Genomic DNA, 18,795 nt, shown 5'->3' on the forward strand with positions numbered 1-18,795 from the left:
TGTGGGTGTGTTACCCTGTGCAAAGCTGAGTATATGCATGTAGACTGTGAAGGAGGGTTTTTTTAAAAATAGTGTTAGCCAGGAATTTGGAACCATGGCTGAGGGAGGTGAACATTGCTCCCTGGAGGAAGAGGTGTCTCTCCTCACCATTGATGAAGTGGGGAACAGGACGAGTTCTGGGATGCCTCAGACAAGCGCAGCGAGCCTGCTAATTCCCAGAATCTCCAGGCTGACTGGCAACCGAGGGGACCTGAGCTGTCCTCGGTGCTGAAGTCTGCTGATCCGGCCAGCTGGTAGAAGCACTCTGAAATGCAGCTCAGAAAGGATTTCAGTGGGCAGCCTTCGAGATCTGTCCCATGGAAAGACTTTTATGCACCTGCTGAAGAGAACTGTTCATGCCTGAGCAATTCTATCACCTGTTGTCTGACGAGATTGCTGTCTTGGTGAGGGACCAGAAGCCATCTACTCTAGATGAGGCAGCTGAACTTGCGCAAAGCATGCGGGAGCATCGGGAGAGGAGCTTTGGGAGATCTACTCACCCAATTGCAAAAAAGCCTTTCCCACATCCACAGAACAGCGCACTCCACCTGCCAGCGGAGATGAAACCTCCTCCTCCTTCGCCTGTCAAGACCCGCATGGATCTGAAAAGTGGGTTATGCTTTGAGTGCAAATCTCCACAACATAGACGTGCAGATTGTCCTGTGTGGCAAGTGAGGAGAGAGAGGCCCTCCACCCTTGCCAAGTCACAAGTCCATGTGATCCAACAGATTGGACCTACAGACACTGTCCCTCTGACCCCTGCAAATGTGGATGCTGAGCCAACGGAGGGGACTCCAGTTGCCCAAGCCTCAACTCCGGCTATCAACGTTGCAGCTGTTGTGGACAAGAGGCAGTTGGACTGGGTGGGTAGAGAGTTTTCTCCTGAACTTCAGGTAAACCATGTTAAACTTTTGGGTTGTTTTGCTTCAGGGGCTGAGATGACCTCTGTGCATTGTTTCCTAGTTGAACCTGAGCAGATCCTGTCTGGAGAGGTTCTTGTAGCTCCCCATGGGAGTGCGGTGATCCCTGGGGGGGGGGGCGGGCCACCTTGCTTGACTGTACCAGGAGTGGATCTCCTGATTGTACCGTCTGTTGATTTATGTGGGGGTGAGTGGGATGAAATGCCTGAATTGACCAGCCCTGCAACGGTAGCTGGCCGGGGTGCTGAATCCCTCGATACACTCCAGACCCCCTTTCAGTTGTCTCTGTGACAGCTGCTGTGGCCTCGGTTGAGGCCGGGAGAAAGCCAAATGATTCTAACAACCCTGTATCAGAATTTTCTGGTGATGAGCAATTTCTGGCCTTGCAAGATTATGATTTTGCTGTTTCTCATATCAAAGGTTCGCAGAATTTGATTGCAGATGCATTGTCTAGAATTTACTGTAATGAAGACCAAACATACACTGTTACTTGAATGGCCTAACCTGATTGTTTCTGTAACGTGAACTGAGCCTTGACTTGTTTTCTTTTCTGTAAAATGGAAACCGATGGCTGAAATGTCTTTGTAAGCTTATGCCTGAAGTTTGACGATGGGAACTTCATGAAAGTGGAATGTTTTCTTGATGTGTACTAGTAACCCATTGTATTTCGTATTCAATAATGTATTCTGTAAGTGTCAACCTGATTCTGTTTGGTTTTTTAGGTAGTGACTTGTATCCTCATATGTATGCATGACCCTAATGAGTAGGTTAGATGAAATTTGAGGTATGTTCCCCGAAATTTCATCTTTTGAAGGGGGAAGGTATATAGAAAAAGCCTTTTCTAAAATCTTCCCAGCTAGGGCCAGATGGCCTCGCTGGTAACACAACAGTGTTACTCCTGTCACCCGTACAAATGGATTGCCAGATGGCCAGGCCAGCATCTCCATATACAAGACACTTTGACACCTCTGCCAAGAGAAAGCGACTTACCGGCCTGGGACAGCTATGCCCAGTACAGCTTACCCAAGCCTGGGACAGCTATGCCCAGTACATTAACACATCAAAAGCATTCCCTGACATGACACATGGTCAATAGTAGAGGCTGGAGTGGGATGCCCAACTCCTAGCCAATCAAAACATACCTTGCCTGACAACGCATGGTAACCAGAGATGGGAACGCCTTCCCAGTCTCTCACCATTGGGTAAATGGCCATACCTGGTGGTGACGGAGTGGGGGGGTATATCTGCAATGATCCATATGGGAAAGAGAGTTGGAGTTGGAAGAGAGTTAAGTTTTTCTATCTGGGGAACAAAGAGTTCTTTTTGGATTGACTGTTTGCTGTTAACATGGAGGGAGACTGTTAGGCAGCCAAGCTGGACTAGCTGCCCACAGTATCATGGGGTTCCTTTTCAAGATTCCCTGGTGAGACCTTGGACTATTTCATCTGATACCTCTAAAAGCCTGGTAACTATGACTTACTGCTATTGTGTAGCTAGAGCTGAACAAGCTATAGGTATCTATTGTTTCTTATCTTTTGCTAGTCTCATGTTATATGCATGCTTGTGCACTGAATAAAGATAATATATAATCAATATTATCTGGCCCTGTTTTCTCTGTTGCAACCTGATCTCTAAGACTGAATTTTGTGCCTAAAGCCGTTCAGTTAAGGAGACTACCTTTGTGTTACTTAATTGTTTGCATCCCTGGTACAGAGCTGGTAATGTGGGCCAGTCCCATAAAGCAAGGAAGGAGTCTGGGATCTCGGCTCCTGAGATTTGTCGTCGGACTGGTTAAAAAGATCCTGGTGGCAGTGACTAATGGTAAAGCCTGGAGAGTGTACAGACATTCTCCTGGCGTTTGTTTAATTGTTCCTGAACGCTTGGATTCTCTCCCCATCCCTGGACTGGGGTGAGGGGGAGAAACCTTGTCAACAAGCAGATAAAAAGAGCAGCTTCCTGTTTTTCCAGTCTACAGGCACAGTCTTGCTCCATCTTCCAGTTTATGAGTCAAATTTACTTTCTCCTCAAGTATCTTTCCCCCCTTTTTTGTTGTCACACAGAAGATAAATTATCAGATTATTTGATCCTTTACCATAAAATATCAAAACAGTAGTTGCAAAATGATTTCCTTTTCTGTCTTCTAATGCTTCCCTGCCTTGCAAGAGAGGAAAACATCTGACACCAATTCCCTCTGCTCTCCTCACCTTCCTAGCCTCCTAAGAGAACATCCAGTATTTTGGAGTCCTCATCCTCCTAAACAGTTGCAAGAGGGTCCCCTGTGATGCAATCTTCACATTTTGCAATCAAAACAGAAAACATGCATCACTGTGTTGGCACACCCCTGAGTACAATCAATACTTATCTCTCTTTGTGCCCAGCATATGCAACACCAAAACACTACATGGTAGCCAAACCTTGCTCAGTTATCCATGTTCTGCTCACTTCCCAGTTCAACTACTTCAATACCCTCCTTTGAAGACTGTTGACAAACCTCAACTGGAACAGAATGCAGGAGTCAAGCTGCTAACTGAGAAGCCAAGCTCCGGAAGAACATCATCAGTTTCCAGTTTGTTTCCAGGCCCAATTCACAGTATTTGCCCTTACCTACAAGTCCTACAGTTAGATTCGAGTCCAGGAGCACCACAGAGACCAACAAGACTTTTCGGCTCTAAGCTTTCGAGAGCCAAAGCTCCCTTCATCTGACTGCCTGGGTCTGACAAAGGTCACTTTGACTCTCAAAAGCGTAGACCTCTAAAGTCTTGTTGGTCTCTAAGGTGCTCCTGGCCTCAAATCCTACTGTTCTACTGCAGACCCACATGGCTGCCCTCCGAAATGATAAGTCCCAAACACTCCGGAACCAGCTGCCCCTGAGAGACAGCCAGCCTTGAAATGGGGTGGAGAGCTCCCCAGCCAGGGACAGGGCACTTGGGCCACGCGGTCACTTGGAGCCTTCGCTTTTACTTTTACGGTATTTTTGAATTTGTGTGCATGTGTGTGTGGGTATGTGTGTGCGTTTGCCCATACCTGGGAGTCATGGCAATTTCTGGCGACTCCTACTGGCGCATGGGGGATGTTCAGAGAAGTGGCTTGATATCCTGCCTCTGCCTCCCAACCCTAGTATTCTTTGGAGCTCTCCCATCCAAATACTTGCCAGGGTCAGCCCTGCTCAACTTCTGAGATCTGACGAGATCGGGCTTGCCTTGGCTACCCAGGTCAGGTTTTGGAGCCTTCACTTTTGACTGGCAGGCATTTTGCTACTTTCCTAGTCATCCAGTGAGAGGCAAATTGCTTTTTAGCAGATGTTTTTACTGGTGATTTTAGTTCTTGATTTTGCAATCTGTTTTATTGTATTTTTGGAAGCCAACATGGAGACTTTGTTTTAAGAGCATATAGGCTGACGTCTGTCATACAAGCCTCCTTGGTGGTTAAGGCATGCTATAACAAAACTTTTTCCTGATCTCTCAAGATCAATCAGGAGATGGTGTTACTCTGAATTTCAGACCTGAAAAGAGTGGGATAAGACAAAAGTTCAGGAAATCCTGGACTCAAAAGGGTTTTGCAGAAGGGCATGGTGGGGATGCACTCCAAGCTACGGAACACGGAACTGGTGCCAGACCCTGCTCTCCTCTGCAAGACCACATGAGATTTCAAAAGAACTCCTGACAGGAGGCAGAGCCCCCTTATCCTCCCACCTTCCTTCTGTTTTGGGACTCAAGGCAACACTCACAGGGTTGCCACTTGCCAGGAGAACTCCCCCCCCCCCCAATTCAGGCATTAGCCAGACCCAGGACTTGCTTAACTTCAGAGAGGATGCCTTCCAACTGTGCCCTGGGATACTAAGAAGGACACGGAAGGTGGGAAACAAAGACGAACTTGGGCAATTAGAAGGCATTGCAAGGGACAAAGAAAAATGGTCCCTGAAAAGATGAAGGCTGCACCCAGCAAGGGAAGCAGCCCCCCACGCCACTGGCCCACTGGGACTTTCTTTCGGGCTTTAATAGCCAATCCACCCTTGAATGTAGCCACTTGACGGTGGAGAGTCAAGGCAGTGTTCAGCTGAGGAGGACTTGAATACCAAGACTTGATTACAGAGGTCAATAATTCACCCACTGGTTGTAGCCACACTGAACAGACCTCTGATTCTGGTAGATGTCAGCAACTTCTCCAGAGCTGGTGGCTCACACAAAGGGTATTTGAGGAAGCGCATAACTATCTTCCACATCCACACAATGCAATTATCCAGGGGCATGTAGTAAATTTTTTAAATCCGCAAGGCATACAGATGGTCACAGTGAGATTTGTCCTCAGTGCCATGGATACAGAATGCAACCCATTTCACATGAATCAATGTATTTTTTATGTCCCAGGAACACCTTGTCATGCCTATGCCGTATCTTCATTAAAGAGACTACCCCAACCCCTGCCCTCCAAATGTACTTTATTTGCATGATTTATTTTGATTGCAGAGTTAGAGAAAAAAGTTGAAAAAATTATTATTTTGGCAAGAGCTGGTGGGAAAGGACAAGAAAAGACACCAAGCCACAGAGCAGAGCTGCAAGAGGGCAGGGAGACAGGGCAGCATGAGGCATATATGGATGTGAGAGACGTACAGCATGAAGATAAATCACATAAACCCACACCTCTGATAAATGGGAACTTCAAACAGGCATTTGCAGAATTTCAAGGTTGTTTTTTTTAATAAGATGCAGAATTTTCTGCATTCTTCAATACATAAGGTTTCCCAAGGTTTGCCAAACTCTGCTGGCACCAAAGACAGGCGCTTCAGCCTGCTCAATTCTTGGCGGCTAAAGAATCCAAGAGCTGGCTTTACCTTTGCTGCAACACTGTGTCCCCTCTCGCCCCATGTAGTGCAATACATTTCTTCCAAAGAATATGTAACTACCTCAACTCAATGAGAAAAGAAAGCACCAGACTTGGGGTCACGGTTGCAGCAAGCGGAATGCCTCCTCTGATCAAACCCATCCTTGCTCATGGGGAACGCAACCTGCATTTGTGTACAAAGCATGAACACACTACATCCCCTGGGAATCTTTGGTGTATACAATAGGCAAAGTAAATTAAGAGCAGCCCAGCAGGATCAAACCAAAGATCCATCTTCTTACAATGGCTGGCTACTTATTTTTGAGAAACCTGCATGCACACCATGAAGTCAACACTCAACAGGCCTCTCCTGTTTACACCCCAGCAAAAGGTATTCGGAGTTAAAGTTAAACCCACAAGTTTCAATGATCATATCTACAGCCAACAGCAGACCTACTCTCCACGCTTTTGCCTACTCTCTTTTAACCCTTCCCACAAACTTATAGCCATGAATTGCATGAGTCAGTTGTGCTGGGTGAAGTGAGACACATCCTCTGTCCCAAGTCAGTCAACTTCACTGAGTGTCCAAGATTTAGCATTTTGGTAAAGGGGGTCGGAAAGCAGCCAGTTTTGCATCAGGTTTTAATTCCAGTTTGCATGAAACCCTTCTGAGCCAGTAAGCAACATTCTCTGAGACTGAGCTTCTGTAGTACAGTGGCAGAAGAGAATGACACATGACACACACACACCAGTCCCCGTTTTGAATGTCACCTCTGCTACGAATTCTCTATAGGATTTAGGCAAGCCTTGCTCTTTTAGGCCATCCTACCAACAACAGGAGGAAGATACTGACCAGTAAGGATATCAAGATTATCTACATGAAGTGCTTGAAGTACAGGCCGAGTAGCAGCAGATAATTAAAGAGCGAAGGCAAAGCAGAGCAAGGGGGGCAGATCTCAGAATGCTGCCAGTTGGGACACACCTGTAGACAGACTTGAAAATCGTAGGAAGCTGCCTTATATCAATTTGGGTTTTTGGCCCATCTAGCTCAGGACTCTCTGCTCTGACTGGCAGCAGCTGTCCAGGGTCACAAGCAAAGAAAATTCTCTCAACGTTGGCTGCCTTCAAACTCTTAACTGGAGATGCCGGGGACTGAGCAGGAGAACATAAGTGCCCCACTGATCAGACCAGCGATCCACCAAGTCAAGCATCTGGTTTCACATTGTAGCCAACAGTGGAGTTCCAGCAACAGGGCATAGAGGCCAAAGCCTTCCTTTGGATTCCCTAAACTGCTAACACAATAGTGAATCTGCGCAATATTACAACACAATTAAAAACAAATGTTTCTGTTCAGAACTTAATAGCGAGTCAGCATTAAGCCTCCCTGACTTCTCCGGTTGCCTTGACTGCTCTTGAAAATTCACCGTTTACAGATGGTTTAAGTTTAGAATACTCTATTAGATCCACAAATGTACCCCAGGCAGAGACGTCTGGCATCTCTCTAAAACAAGAATTGCCAATCGCATGGTATTTGTCTTGTTCAGAGACTAAGTTTCCAGTACAAAAAAAAAAAAAGGAGCTGAACAACAGCCAGATGAAAATATCCAAATAGAGAGCCTTGGGGCTGATTCACACATTCAAAATTGGCTCTGTGCAATGTGTCAGCAGCCATCTGCGGTTATAATGTGTGACTGTGCGCAAACTGGCCTGATCTATGTTGCAGCAAATGCACAGCTATTTCTGTAGCTGAAGAATGCGAGAACCAGACCCAAGAATGACTCCTGCACTGCCATGCAGAGCACTTCCTGAAGCTTGCTCTGCCCTCCCCCAGGTTCTTCCTTGAAGCTTCCTCTACATCCATTAGAATGAGAAATTCAGCACTCAGGTAATCACTCTTTGGATCAAATACCTACTTTTGTTGCTGTTGTTGTTAGTAACATTTATTTATTTGGAAAATTTCTGTGCTGCCTCTCCAAGGAACTTGCCCAAGATGGTTTACAAAATAAAACATAAATCATAAAAGTCATTAAAATTCACCATTCAAAACACAGTGGTGCATAAAACATGAAATCACCTTAAAATGGATCTGAAACATTTCTCAGGCTAAAAAGGGACAACAAAATGATGTTAAAAAGATCAGCCCCAGTTTTGGCCTGGCAGTTCAAGCGGAAGGACATTTCAAAGTCAGGGTGCAACCACTAAAAACAAAAAGACACAAACATCACAGACATTTTAACTGTACTTAGGAAGTGTACAGATGGGCATGAGTTTTCATACTCAGTAAAGACTAGCATTCTTCACTATCTGGCACCATTCAAAGGGCACCCGAAGATAATTCTGGTGACCACAGTGGGGGCATGGCACACAGGCTTGCTATCCAAGGTTTGCTGTCACCCATCTTGTAATGAAAATCATATTGGGGGAGGACAGGACCGGAAGAGAAATCTGGACATAACCGCACTGACTGCCAGCCAGGTTTATTTTTTGGCAATACATGCTACAGTAAGAAAGGTTTACTTTGGTGCTACACCCTTTCAGTTTACGTTTCTTATACTGGTAAAACCGACAGCCACACCCATACATGAGCATTCTCTGTGGTGCCTGCCCAACTTTAGCGCTTCACAAAATGTGCAACAGAGAATTGCTCAGGAGGGCATTTTTATAAAAGGAATGTGTGTGTGTGTGTGTGTGTGTGTGTTAAGTGCCATCAAATCACTTCCAACAGGGCGACCCTTAAAGGATAAAAGGAAAAGGATTGTAGTTTTAATGTCTGAAAGTTAATTTTTCCTCTTTGTTACTGGGTATATTATACTGTTTTTAGCTCATAATTTTCTAACCTAGTTTTATTGCACTGTTTGTTGTACGTATTACACTGAACATCATTGCACTGATTTCTCATTCAATAATCAGTCTTGAATCTCAGTAAGAAAGGCCAAATATAAATGACGTAAATAAACCAAGTGAAAAAAGCACTTCATTAATTTGGTTAAATTCGTAACAATAATTTGATTAACTATGTTGAGGGACTTTTGGGTTAAAAAGCAGGATAAGCTTGTCTTAAACAAATATCCGCGGAGGCGGAGCAACGCAGCAGGCTGGAGCCTCATCGGGACAGAGGCCGCAGCGAAGCATGCACGGAAGCACGAGTGATCCTGGCCCGGAAATTGAATAGCTACAGCCGGAAGAAGGGAACTCCAAAGACCAGCACCAGAAGGACGCCGCCGACTACCGCCCGCAAGAACAACAACCGAAGTTCCGCCGCAAAAAGGGTGCCTGGTAGGGTAGTCACCACCCCTGTATGTCTGTGGCCCTAGGTTAGATTCTGTAAATGTGATTAGCACCCTCTGTAAGCCGCCCAGAGACCCTTAGGGGTTAGGGCGGGATAGCAAATTGAATGAATAAATAAATAAATAAATAAATATATGTTAGGGGCAAGCAAATCTAATTAAGTTACAAGGTGTTTTGTTTTGTTTTTGGAAAAATGGGATGCATTTGATTGACCAATGTGAGTACAGGATTAAAATATTTATACCTGGTGTTTTAGTACACTAGCTAGGCAATTTACAACACGTCAGCAGTTGAAAGTAAACAAGTACAACAAAAATTAGAATGACCGCACAAACATAAAAGCACCACAGAAAGTCACGTACAGCACAGGACAACAATACAGCTGGTACCAGGAGTCTGCAATGATGCTCTGTGATCATTCTTATGGGTTTCTGATAACCTCGATACCTTACTCATCTTCACACACACTAAAGAATCCACTTTCAATCCACTTTCCAACTAGATTTTACTGTGTGAACTGGCAAAATCCAATTTGAAAGTGCACTGAAAGTGGATTGTTTAGTGTGTGTGATTGCAGCCTAAGACACTACATGCAACATTCAGTGGTATACGTTAGGTAACAATGGACATTCTGTGTCTCTTTAGAGTTGGATTTGACCCCAAATGTACGGGACTGGTAAAGAAACTAAGAGGAAATTAATACCATAAAATCTTATTGGAAAGTCAAATAGGAAGGCTAGTTTGTTAGTTTTACAGAACTAAATTCAACACCTATTTAAATAGAGAATAGGGCTTACTAGCTCTCCATGCTACTGGGGAAGGGCAACCATTAAAAGAAGGATTACTTAGCTCTGTCTGATCATTCAGAAGTGCAAACCACAGTTCTATGAATAAGATGTTTATATTAGAAAGGGAAAGCAAATCAACTCCTTGAAATAAATTTTACTCTAAAATTCTTCTGTCAACATTCTTGAAAAATGACTACAAGAAATAAAAAATCAGAACGCAGCAGTTACAAAAATCCCACCATGCCTAATCAAAACCACTATGGATGAAACAGAGGCCCTCTCTGCACTCTCCTTTTCATCCATGTTCACCGCGGAGTCCTCCAAACAACTCTGCACTAAAATCAAACTAAATCTTTTTTTAATCCAGCCCCCCCCCCGTTCTGCACTAAAATCAAGTTCAACCTTCTTTTTTATTTGGGGTTTCCCCCCCACTCTGCATTACATTCCCTCCCTTCAGTGGTCAGTCCGGTTTCAGCCTGCTGTTGCCCCGGGTTATTTGGATGCTGTTTTGCTGTGGACTTAAATTGCCTCGACTTGAACATTGAGAAAATATGGAATGGCAGGCAAATGCAGAAAGAACCAGAATTAGGATGATAATTGTCTCCCCCCACACAACCCTGATTAAAAAAATATTTTTTAATGTGCATCACATCATGGCTTCTGAGGTGGCACTTAAGAGGTACATGAGTTAGAAGACACCTGGAGTGGATTTTAACTTTCCAGGGCAAACAAAGATTTGGAAGGTGGATTAAATTTCCCAAATATTTTAGAAGATATCCTAGGGATATCTACTATCAACATTAGTCAGGAAAACCGCAGCACATTAAGAATAAATACACTGTTACCCATTTGAATGTCACCTTTTTCAGTCCATATGCTAAAAATCTAACAAACAAGAAGTTAGAAAACCAATTTCTTTATGCTGAATGATGGGATAGATGGAGCCTGGCATATTTCAGGCTCTGATTTTATTTTATTTTAGCTATGTGTGGGTGCACTTTTTGCAGACATGAATTCTGGCTGAATGAGTCACACATGATGCAAAATAAGCCCACACCTTAATAGAAGTCTCCTTCTACAAAGTCAGAGCAGTGTTCTGTCTGGCTCAGTTTGTACTCCCTCTGGCTATGGCTCTGTAGGGTCTCAGACAATAGAAGGACATGATCAAACCTTACTACTGGAGCAAGATGCTTAAATTGCAGATACCAGAGGCTTTAAGCAGGCTTAATCAATTTCTTCTTGGCTGCTGAAAGGCCTTGGTCAATTTCATCTTCAAAGTGGAAGAGTATGCCCTGTATTAGTTTACAAGGAAGTTCTGAGACTAAGAATGTGCATCTTGGGAAGGGTGCACCTCTGAACAAACACACAACAAGATACTAGAGTTTTCTCACCAGAAAAGTTGCTCTACTCAAAGTTTTAGAATTTTAAGGAAGCATCTTTAGAAGAAATCCTCCACAGAAAAGAGAGACTAAATTGCTAGATTTTAAATGAGCCCAGCCTAGCCTGATCTCCTCAGATCTTGGACAGGAATGGTCAGTACTTGGATGGGAGACCAGGAAGGGGGTTGCTAATGCAGAGGAAGGCAGTGGCAAACCACCACCTGCTCATCTCTTACTCTGAAAGCCCCATGGTCCTGGGGTCTCCAGGAGTCCATTGTGACTTGATGGCATACTGTTATCAACCCTACTTCAGCATAAAATGCAGGCGCTAGACCACTGGACCATTCTGACGCTATGTACATATTAAATGCTTAAAATCCAAGACAAAGCTAATTCTCTAAATTTCAGCAAAAAAGATGCTTGCTTATGGAAATCCTTGGGTTTGATTTCTTGGCTGATATCGTAGGTATCTCAGAAACATGTTGGAAAGTGGAAAATCTACAAGATACAGTCATTCCTGGGTATAAGCTCTATAGGCAGGACAAGGAGGGACGGGTTGGCAGTGGGGTTGCACTGTACCTCAAAGAGGGCATACAGTAAGTTAGAAAACATCAGGGGAATTAACTTCCGAACAGAAACAATAATGGGTGCAAATACTGGGCCTTAAAGGTGGGGGTGTACAAGTGCCTACCTGATCAAACCCTTGAGGCTGATCTAGAGATGGAGAAGGAAATAAGGGAGGTGACTAAAGCAGATGTTATTATACTGGGAGACTTTGACTACTCTCACATTGACTGGGTAAACGTGTGCTCAAGTCATGCTGTAGAAGTAAGATTCCTAGACACCATAAATGACTGAGCACTGGAACAGCTGGTCACAGCTGGTCAAGTCGAGAGGGGTAGTGATCTTGGACTTGGTTCTGACCACAGTGCTAACAAGCTCAACATTCAGGTCAATGGAAAGTTACCCCTAAAGCCCAAAAAGGTAACACTTGATTTCAAAAGAGGGAACTTTACAAAAATGAGGGGAATAGTAAAAAGGAAGCTGAAGGGGAAACACAAGAGGGTCAAATCCCTAGCCGATGCTTGGAAGCTATTTAAAGCCACACTAATTGAAGCCCAAATACAATGCATTCCACAGGTTAGGAAAGGCACTGCCAAGTCTAAAAGGAGGCCTGTGTGGTTAACAACACCAGTCAAGGAAGCCATAAAAAGTAAAGAGGCTTTTTTAAAAAAGTCAATAAATAGGCATGCAAAAAAAGACTTTGAGAAGCGCGTTGCTAAAAGCATCAAGACAAACGAACGTTTTTTAAAATATATACGGAGCAGGAAACCAGCCAGAGAAGTAGTGGAGCCTTTGGATAATAAAGGAATAAAGGAAGATGGGCAGATGGCAGAGAAGCTCAATGACTTTTTTGCATCTGTGTTCACTGTGGAAAGTGTGGGGCATGCACCCATGCCATAGCCTCTATTTTCAGGAAGGGAGTCTGAAGAACTGAGCCAAATTGAAGCGACCAGAGATGAAATTCTAGACCTACTGGGGAAATGTATTTATTTTATTTTTGAGATTTATATCCCACCCTACCCTTCAAGTGGGCTCAGGGCAGCTCACAACACATAACCCAACAATAAAATCTTACATTAATTAATAAAACAGTTCATTAAAACATCAGCTCAAACAATTAAGATTTAGTCCACTGGTTTCAATACCTACGAACAACACCGTGAAATTTTTTTTCTTCTTTCTGTGTCTCCTGGGCTTATGCCATGGAGGGTGTGGTGCATTCTGCATAAACAGATCACTCAGTCCAGGCACCCAAGATGTAAGTAGAGCTGTGGTCACTTGAGTTATTAAAATTAAAAACTGGTAAGTCTCCAGGTCCTGATGGCATACACCTGAGAGTTCTAACTCAGATGTGAGATAGTTGATCTCCTAACCCATATATGTAACCTAACACTAAATTCAACCACTGTACCAGAAGAATGGAGAGTAGCACATGTGACACCAATTTTTAAAAAGGGATCCAGAGGGGAACCAGGAAATTACAGGCCAGTCAGCCTAATGTCTGTCCCAGGCAAATTAGCAGAAACTGTGATTAAAGATAGAATTGCTAGGCACATAGAGGGACACAGCCTGCTAAGGGAAAATCAGCATGGCTTCTGCAAAGAGAAGTCCTGCCTCACTAACCTTTTGGAGTTCTTTGAGAAAGTGAACAAGCATGTAAACAATGGTGACCCGGTAGACATTATATACTTGGACTTTCAAAAGGCTTTTGATGAGATACCTGACCAAAGATTCCTGAGTAAACTTAGCAGTCATGGGATAAGAGGGTGGGTTCTCTTATGGAAACAGCAGGAAGCAAAGAGCAGGAATCAATGGACAGTTCTCCCAATGGAGGGAAGTAAGCAGTGGGGTCCCACAAGGATCAGTCTTGGGGCCGGTACTATTTAATTTATTCATAAATGATCTGGAAGTAGGGGTGAGTAGTGCTGTGGCAGATGACACAAAATTATTCAGGATGATGAAAACCAAGGGTGACTTGTGAAGAGCTCCAAGAGGACCTCCACAAACTGGATGAGTGGGTGACAATGTGGCAAATGAAGTTCAGTGTCGGTAAGTGTAAGGTGATGTACACTGGAACAAAAAAATCCCAACTTCAAGTACAGGCTTTCTGAGACAGAGGGAAAAAGATCTTGGGGTTGTAGTGGATAGCTCAATGAAAGTGTCAACCCAGTGTGCTGTAGTGGTGAAAAATGCAAACTCAGTGATAGGGATTATTAGGAAAGAGACTAAGAATAAAAGCGGTCAATATTGTAATGCCCCTGTATAGATCTATGGTGCGGCCTCATTTGGAATACTGTATACAGTTCTGGTCACCGTGGCTCCAAAAGAACATTGCACAGCTGGAAAAAGTACAGAGGAGGGCAACCAAGATTAGGAGGTTGGAGCACCTCCCATATGAGGGAAAGCTGAAGAGTCTGGGACTTTTCAGTTTAGAAAAGAGATGACTAAGGGGGAACATGCTAGAGGTTTATAAAATTATGCATGGGGTAGAAAGAGTTGACAAAGAGAAAGTTTACTCTGTCTCCCAAAATATTAGAACTTGAGGGCATCCAATGAAGCTGATGGGCAGTAGGTTCAGGATGGACAAAAGTACACAGAGTGTAATTCAAACATGGCATTCGCTGCCAGAGGATGTAGTGATGCCCACAGGAATAAACCACTTTAAAGGGGGATTAGATAGTCTATCAATGACTATGGTGACTGAGGGGAACCTCCACATTCAGAAACACTAATCCTCTGAATCCCAGAGCCAGATGGCAACATCAGGGGAAAACCTCAGCCTCTATGCCCTGTTGTTGGCCATGCAGAGGGACTGGTTGGCCACTATGTGAAACAAGATGCTGGACTAGATGGACTATTGGTCTGATCCAGCAGGTCTCTTCTTATGTTCTTATGACATTGGGATAACAGATTCCCACCAATGGAGAACAGTACTCTACTACGCAGACCAACAGCTTGATTCCAATACAAGGCACCTTGGCATATTCACAAGATCTAATCCACCACTGGGGTCTCTTCTGAGTCCATATATGACAGAACAATGTGAGGACCAACTGACAACATTGCCAACGCAGCCTGTGGCAGTGAAGACACACAACTGAGTCAATAAAGCACCCTCACCTAACACGTTTCCTGAAGGCACCTCTTCCAGCTGCTCCAGTTCTCTTCCCATCAGTAAGTAAAGATCTTCTAATGTGCAACAAGCCAAATGAGGCACTGGTGGCAGGTCATCGGTAGCAGAACACCCTGAAGGCAGCTAAAGCCAAGAAGAAGGGAGGGAAAGAAATTGCCAAGTAACAGACCACTGCTAGACACATTCTTCACACACACCTTAGTGCAATGTTACACAGAACAACGAACATTCTTACTTTTCACAGAACTGCAGCTTAAAGAAAATACATTACAAGATTATCAGTAATAAAAAAGAAATGGATTACACTGAAAATGAGTGGGGGGGGGTTGTCTCCAAAAACATCACCATCCCATCCATTCCTCACCGGTCCCCAACCTTGTAACCTCAAAAACAACAAAAGCTGCTGGGGAGAAAAGTTAAAATGGGCAAAGCCTGTGCAAACCCAGAGGGACCCCTACTTTCCCCAGAGCATCTTACCTTGTGCAATGATTCAGCGGGATCATATTTTGGCCCAAGAACGAAGAGTTTTTGCCCCTTCTTCACAACTCCACTGAACACCCTTGCAAAAGCAACAAAAACCTCCTTGATTTCAGCTTCCTGCTTCACAGTTGCCATAGTCAAGGTCTCCATTTGATTAACAGGTGGCTGATCATCCTCTAATGAAGGGTTGAAAAATATTGTCACATACTTCCATATCATTTCATCTTGCATTCTAAGGTCGTGCCCATTCACCACACCACACACACAATACCCCACAATATTAAAATTTAGGTGAAGTCTGATTATAAGAAGAGCATCATAACCTATGGACTGCCTGCATCCAGGCTGGCAAAGAAAAGCCAGTTTAATGTATTGTGTCTCCAATAGCTTCACTTGTCAGTTAGCTGTTACAAGAGCAATAAACATCAATCAAAATAAAATTCAGTGAATCATACAGTACTGGGGGGGGGGATCTTATACTTGGGAAACAACCTGTCTCATAAAAAACTGACAAGGCTGGAGGCTGGAAAGCAAGAGAATGGACTGGATCCCACAACCCACTTGTTCAAGGATAGGGGATCTTTAGCATGTTTCTTGACACGGATAACCTTATTTGCAGCCACCATGCTGAAGTGATCTTCAACTCACATCTCCCACCCCATGGCCTAGCCTAGTTTTTTTTTCAGTTTGACTTTGGTCTTCAAATGGCAGATACCCTTTGGAGTACATTCCCTTGTAGCTGCTGCTAGGAGACAACCCGCTGTATGAGCCATCTAAAGAGTTTGCCCTGACCTGGATAGACCAGGCAAGCCCAATCTTGTCAGATCTTGGAAGCTAAGCAGGGTTGACTCTGGCAAGCACTTGAATATTCCCTTGGAATACTAGCAGTCAGGAGGTGGGGGCAGGCTTTATTCAGCCAGCTCTCTGGATATTCTCCACGCCCCCGGTAGGGGTCAGTCACCAGAGGTCGCCATGACTTCCAGGTGTGCGCACACATACGCACAAACATATAAAAATACAAAAAAATACTCCCCCCCCCCAAGTGTTTGAGGCGGGGGTGGGGAATGAGCTGATCCCAACGGGTATGAGACGACTACAGCCAGAGCATAGAATTGTTCCATCATGGCTCCCACTCCTTGGAATGGGATTCCTCTTTGAAGCTCTTCAGAAAAAAGCTACAAGTCTTGCTTGTTTACTAGAGCTTTAGATGGGCTATGAATAGCAGGCATCTAGGAGGGGGTGGGCTATATGGAGTTTGTTTTTTGTGTATGTAATTACTACCCTAAACTGCCTTCAAGAGGAAAAGCAGGGTAATGAATATTTTAATAAATAATCCCAGTGACTCTAGAAATACCACCAGTCTTAATTCAACTTATTGCTTCTCAGAAAGGCATCCTACAGCCAAGTCACATGCTCCAATGGTTAAGCAATGATTGCAAACTGCATCCCTTCTTTATTCAAGAGAAATCCAGTAAATTCAACTGCCTGTTTTCTTTGCATACCTTTCATCCCTCCTGCCTTTATACTTTGGTCCATTGGGCTTCCTCCAGCATCTGGCTGCGCCAACTCTGGCCTCTGAGTAGCAGCCAACTTTTCAGCATGCCGCTGCCTTACAAGTTCACGTCTGTGGGCAATTTCTTCTTGTGACAGAGGCCTACATACCATTCAAAACAGAGTCATTTATTTAAACTATTCCTATACTGCATTTCCACCCAGAGTCTCCTCAAGGTGGCAAATTTTTCCACACTAAAACAGCACTTAAAATACAGTATATGTAAAAAAATTGTTAAAAACATATCAATGCACATGACACCAAAACCAGGGAGGAAGGGTCAACCAGTTTTCATCTGTTGGTGGAAGGCAATGACAGAAAAATCTCTCTTGGAGGGAGCCTCTAAAGTTTTGGGGTTGTGACTGAGAAAGCCCTTTCTTGGGCTGCTACTTGTCTAGCTCAGATAATGCAGGGGCCCCTGAAGCACGGCCTCTGAAGAGGACTGCAGGGAATGGGTAAGTTCCTATGGGAGAAAGTTATCCATTCTAGTGATTAGATGGTGCATTTTGGGGACGCAGTTTACAAAAGCAATTGCTGAAATATTCTGGCAACCAGACAGCATTATTTAAGCCATCTCCTGCTTACATGAGTACCTCAATAAAACCCTATATCAGTGACTGACCAATGAATTTTGGGCAAGGTATTCTAAGCACGGCCAGATATCCATACACTTTTCCTTGCTGCAATAGCACGGCAAAACTTTTGGGGACATTTGCCACAAATATAAAAAGAAGGTAATACCACACTTTTTGTTTTTGCAAGCCAAGCAGTCTGGACTGTTACAGGTAAGGAACAAGCACTGGAAAGTCATGCCAACAATAAGCTGTTCTAACCATGCAGTAGCAGACACTAGTTTTTAATTGCTTTGCAATGATTTACAGGAATTCCGAATTGCAAACTAAGGAAACTTATAGCAGGCTTCAATTTTAACTAACATAAAAGAAAAAAAGAAACCATACACATGTTATTAACATAAAATACATAGGATGCTCAGTAATTCTGCAATTATCTAATTAGTTAAAGGACGACCCAAAGACTCTCCTCCCATTTAAAATCTGTTCCACGTGTCTTAGTTGGAGCCATCTGTAGATTCTCCCCTCTGCAAACGAAGAGCACACTTCAAAGCAGCCACAATAAACTGTTCTTCTTCAACATCAAATGAATTGTTTACTTAAGGAAGAAGTTTCTTTGCCAAACAAAACTTTTTTGAAAATGCAAATAAACCAACAAAATGGCTGGCATATAGGTTACGTCAACAGAAGGAGAGAACTTTTATCAAGGTCCTGAGGAGGGAAGGGAAGGAGATTTGTACAAACGAAGAAATTAAAAGAGCTATGGAAGAATACTATAGAGCTCTTTATGGCAAGACCATAGTGGATATAGAGAAAATACAACGCTATTTACAGAAGCATAAGTTACAAAGATTTACAGAAGAACAAAGAAAAGAATTAAATCAACGTATTTCGATGATGGAAGTAGTAGAGGCGATTAAAAGACAGAATAGAGGGAAAGCCCCAGGACCGGATGGTCTGCCAATAGAATTTTACAGGATCTTTGAAGAACAGTTAGCTTTAATTTTTAAGGACATATGTAATTTGGCAAAAGAGCAATGAACTACTCCAGAAACATGGAAAGAAGCTATAATATCATTAATACATAAACAAAATACCGATGAAAAAGAAATGAAAAATTATAGGCCAATATCACTGTTAAATGTGGATTATAAAATATATGCATCAATTTTGGCACAAAGACTGAAAAAAGTATTAGTGGAAATAATAAATAAAGATCTATCAGGCTTTTTACCTAAAAGGCAGATGAGAAATAATTT

The 18,795-nt window shown here is 43.5% G+C and overlaps 1 protein-coding gene across 2 annotated transcripts in view; it reads right to left on the bottom strand.

The window, feature by feature from the left end:
- Positions 1-18,795, bottom strand: part of EFL1 (elongation factor like GTPase 1) — a 130,380-nt gene that overhangs the window by 75,202 nt on the left and 36,383 nt on the right. For both annotated transcript variants that reach the window (XM_015407424.1, XM_015407423.1), the window contains exons 13-15: positions 16,915-17,066; positions 15,410-15,588; positions 14,920-15,055 (exon numbers count right to left, since the gene is read on the bottom strand). In XM_015407424.1, coding sequence (XP_015262910.1) covers positions 14,920-15,055; positions 15,410-15,588; positions 16,915-17,066 — 467 coding nt within the window. The remainder of the gene's footprint in view (positions 1-14,919; positions 15,056-15,409; positions 15,589-16,914; positions 17,067-18,795) is intronic.

Source organism: Gekko japonicus, unplaced genomic scaffold (assembly GCF_001447785.1).
Source record: "Gekko japonicus isolate JY-2015 unplaced genomic scaffold, Gekko_japonicus_V1.1 scaffold322, whole genome shotgun sequence".
NCBI lineage: Eukaryota > Metazoa > Chordata > Lepidosauria > Squamata > Gekkonidae > Gekko > Gekko japonicus.